We start from the raw sequence: 3,956 nt of genomic DNA, 5'->3' as shown, positions 1-3,956 counted from the left end.
TTTCGTGGTGGCCGACATCAGCGTTGAAGGGAGGTTTTCATGCAGCTCTAGGACGATCTGCAGCCCGGATTATCGCAGCGCAAGCGCGAACAGTGCGCCTCGCGGCGCCTTTTGATCGAATTCGCTGCTCTATATTAGCAATGGCCGACAGATGGTCCGCGTTACACGGAATTTATTTCCTACGCTTGTTTATTATTGTAAGCTACTCGTTGGTCCGCAATACATCGCCACCAACAAGCAACGGTTACGTGTGTGGCAACGATCCATTACGAAGCTCCGCGCTGTGACGTCACAGGCTGGCCAACTGATGAATGGATGTTTTATGTCTTTTATGTCTGCGTGATCACGTAGCATGCTAGCTCTAGTACTATAGCCCGCGTACCTGCGGCAACTGTACGCGGGCTATAGTACTAGAGCTAGCAGCATGCACGATCCAAAAACCGATTTAATGCGAACCATCACGGAGAAATTCATCAACGAGAAATAGAAAGTTCGCTTTTTGTGTTTTTCTGTAATGTTTACCCGTCACTTCCCAGTGTAAATATGTCCCGAGCCATTATATATGTGTAATTTCATACATGATGCGATGGTATGGCACATGCATGCTGCGTACACGCAGAAATGCGTGTGTCCTGGAGAGACATTGTAGAGCCGCATGTACTGTAATTCCTGATTTCCAACTAGCTACATCTACACATACGAGCTATGTGCAATTCCATAGAGAATGGATAGGGCCTAGCGCATGTTAAGTAAGATTTAATTATTAAGTTATTAATCCTGCCGACGGAACAGCCTGGTATTGATTCGTTGTCCGAGTTTAGGATGCGTACGTACGAGTGTAATACGCGCATAGTATAAATGACTTGTATCTCATGTATGCAGAAATAGTTGTAGTTGACAACTGATTTGAATTTGATTTGAACTGATTTATTGATTGATTGAACTGATTTGAAAGCTTATTAATGTAACAACAGCAATATAACGCCTGAGATGACCAGCCGAGGAACATCATGCAGTTCCGTAAGCCTTGTTAAAAGTGTCTATCAGCGAGTCGCGTGCCAGAAACGTGAGCCACGGAGTGAACACCATACGTCTTCTCAGCCTATACCGATATCATTATCCGCAGCTCATACCCGGCCTCGCGTACGAACCGCTGGTACGCAGTGGGATGTTCGAACCATCGTCCATGGTGGAGAAATCCGATGTGAGATCAGCAGGACTATCGATGCCGAAGCATTTGACTAATCTCTTAAGCTAGCAGTACCTCACAAGGAGCGACTGCCACCGGAGAGGGATCACCGCTGGGGTTGCGCGCCTGTCGAAAGCTCAGGGCGAAGAGATACCATCTTCAGCGGGATTAAACGCTGCTGCTCGGCTTTTGTAGTACGCTATGACTACAGGCAAAAGTCAAATAACTTTTCTTGCTACATAACCGTCGCTAGGCTATATTAATAAGTACTTTCTATGTTATCTAATTAAACGATGTAAGCCTATATGTCGTTTGGTCAGAAGCCCAAAAAATCCGACTGCGCCGACTTCGTTAGCCCGGGTGAAATGTATAGACGTAATTTATCATTTACATCTAGCGCCTACTCTTACACGCTATGTGCATGCGCTCCAGATGTAGAGCATGGATGTAGAGCCTAGCTCGAACTAATTAACTTTAACATTATTGGCCCTTCCGATGGAACAGCTTAATAGATTTTGTTCCGCTGACGCTGAGTGCGAGCAACGCAGCTGCAACATGCCGTGCTGCATTCATGCATGCATGCACAACTCTGCATGTCTGGCAACATCTATAATCAAACGATTAGCAACAGCAGCACACGCGATCGTGGAGAGAGGGATGCTAATAGAGGAGAAGGCGGAACATGGCCACGACGGTCGCTCCTGTGGGAGTTGTATATGTTGTATCAAGAGCTAATAATACTTATAGGAATTATTAGCTCTTGATTGTATCCTATAGTAGAATAAACCTAGCTATGTCTGTACGTCGCGTGTTCGCTCATCGTTGACGAGCACCGCGCACACACACACCTTGCAGGATCCAACGCTATATTTTAGACTACGATCCAGACTCACAGTATGCCTACAGAATAGCACTGTGGTTGAACACAAAGCTGCACGATCAAAGTCTGTATGACAATAGCAGTATTCAGGTGAATGCAGACAGAAGCTATATAGGTTCCTGAGGCAGACGAAAGATTGGCTACACATGCAGCTGAATGTAGGCTGAAAGTAAAACGTAAAGTAAATAACATCGCAGCACTAAGCATACGTACGAGGTCGCTACACATTTACAGACGAATGTCATAGAAATCAGTTCGTCGTATATTTGTAAAAACTCGTCCATGTTTATTTATGATTGTATTAACGAGTGTCGCGTATTAATTTATTAATTTGTGTTTACAATTAGGTATTTGCAGCAGTCTAAGCTACCAGTGAGGCTGGACATTCTCAAACAAGACAATGCCAGCGACTGGCACAAGGTAATGACAATGGTCGACAATATAGTCAAGTTTTAAACGTGTTATAACAAGTTATTTATATATTTATTATTGTACTTGCGATATCATATAATCGCGGCGAGAGAGATCGCACGAGAAGCCCTTGAGAGGGTGCCACTGGCGTCACCGCTCATGCACACGTGCCCGCATCACATCCGCCTTAGCTGGTTAACTCTTCTTTCGGGTCAGACTGGCATATCTCCAGCACCCAAACCACGTATGCAGTTTGCATTACGACTAAGTTGCATATAGTATATGCCACTATCGTCATCGTTGATTGGCGTCGCCGCCCGCCAGGTGGACGCGTGGCAGGAGCGAGAGCTGTACAACGACAACAGCGACGTCATACGGCAGCTGGCGGCGTTTCTCAAACACAAGGACCAGCATCTGCGCGTCGTGACGAAGGAGGAGAATCCGTTCGTCATCATCTCCGAGCCGCACCTGGACGTGCAGGGCCGGTGTATAGGTGGCGCCAAGTGCTTCACATACGAGCCTTCGCCACGCCCACCCGGCAGGTAGGAACGGGATAGCTCGTCCGCACGCGCACCGACTCACTCGCACGCACACATGCAAACGTACGCACGCGCACGCACACACGCACGCACGAACGCACGAACGAACGAGCATACACGCACACACGCGCACGCACGCACGCACGCACGAACACACACGCGCACACACGCGCACGCACGCACGCACGCACGCACGCACGCATGCACGAACGAACACACACGCACACACACACACGCACGCACGAACGTGCACACAGACATGCCCGATACCTGACGATGAATGCATAAAGAATATGAAAAATATGATGACAAACAGAGGGACGTTGACCTCATGATGTCGCCTGTAAATTCATGATTTTGTAAGCAGGCTAACCAGGCAGACAGGGAATGAGGAGAACAAACTGTTAACTACTGATATTGTAGGCATGACAACGACACCGAGGAAGAGGAGGAGCTAGAGACGGATAACATGGAGGAACATATCATGTGCTGCTCGGGGTTCTCCATCGATCTTCTGGAGGCAGTTCGCAAGAAAATGGACTTCACCTACACTTTGTACCGTGTCAAGGACCAGAAGTGGGGAACGGTAACTATAGCTGCGTTCACACGTATACACGGCTTAGCTGGTGCCGTACTTAGTTAGTGCTAAGTCCGGTTAAACTGCATTCACACGAGATACACGAGATTCGAGGCTTAGCTAGCCAGGAATAATATAGACTGGTACCCGGTCGACAGTTTCACACGCTACACTAACGTCGTGCAGCGAACGGGTACCAGTCTAGGTGAGCAATACGCGGCCAGCGTGGTGCCGAATATACGCGGCTTAGTTGGTGCGGAATATGATTCCGCGCTTAGCAAGCCGAAGCAAGCCGTGGCTAAGCAAGCCGCGTATATTTTAGCGTGTGAACGCAACTTTTCTTCTCGTGTGAACGCAGCT

The 3,956-nt window shown here is 47.9% G+C and overlaps 1 protein-coding gene across 1 annotated transcript in view; it reads left to right on the top strand.

Moving 5' to 3' along the window:
* Positions 1 to 1,494: 1,494 nt before the first annotated feature.
* Positions 1,495 to 3,956, top strand: part of LOC106815215 (glutamate receptor ionotropic, NMDA 2C-like) — an 11,279-nt gene continuing 8,817 nt past the window's right edge. The window contains exons 1-4 of the mRNA XM_014819643.1: positions 1,495 to 1,556; positions 2,417 to 2,489; positions 2,805 to 3,022; positions 3,443 to 3,605. Of these exons, the coding sequence (XP_014675129.1) occupies positions 1,495 to 1,556; positions 2,417 to 2,489; positions 2,805 to 3,022; positions 3,443 to 3,605 (516 nt within the window). The remainder of the gene's footprint in view (positions 1,557 to 2,416; positions 2,490 to 2,804; positions 3,023 to 3,442; positions 3,606 to 3,956) is intronic.

The sequence above is a fragment of the Priapulus caudatus genome, unplaced genomic scaffold, assembly GCF_000485595.1.
Source record: "Priapulus caudatus unplaced genomic scaffold, Priapulus_caudatus-5.0.1 Scaffold1066, whole genome shotgun sequence".
Lineage (NCBI taxonomy): Eukaryota > Metazoa > Priapulida > Priapulimorpha > Priapulimorphida > Priapulidae > Priapulus > Priapulus caudatus.
Note: the sequence above shows the minus strand (reverse complement) of the source record. Positions and strands in the feature narration are given on the sequence as shown.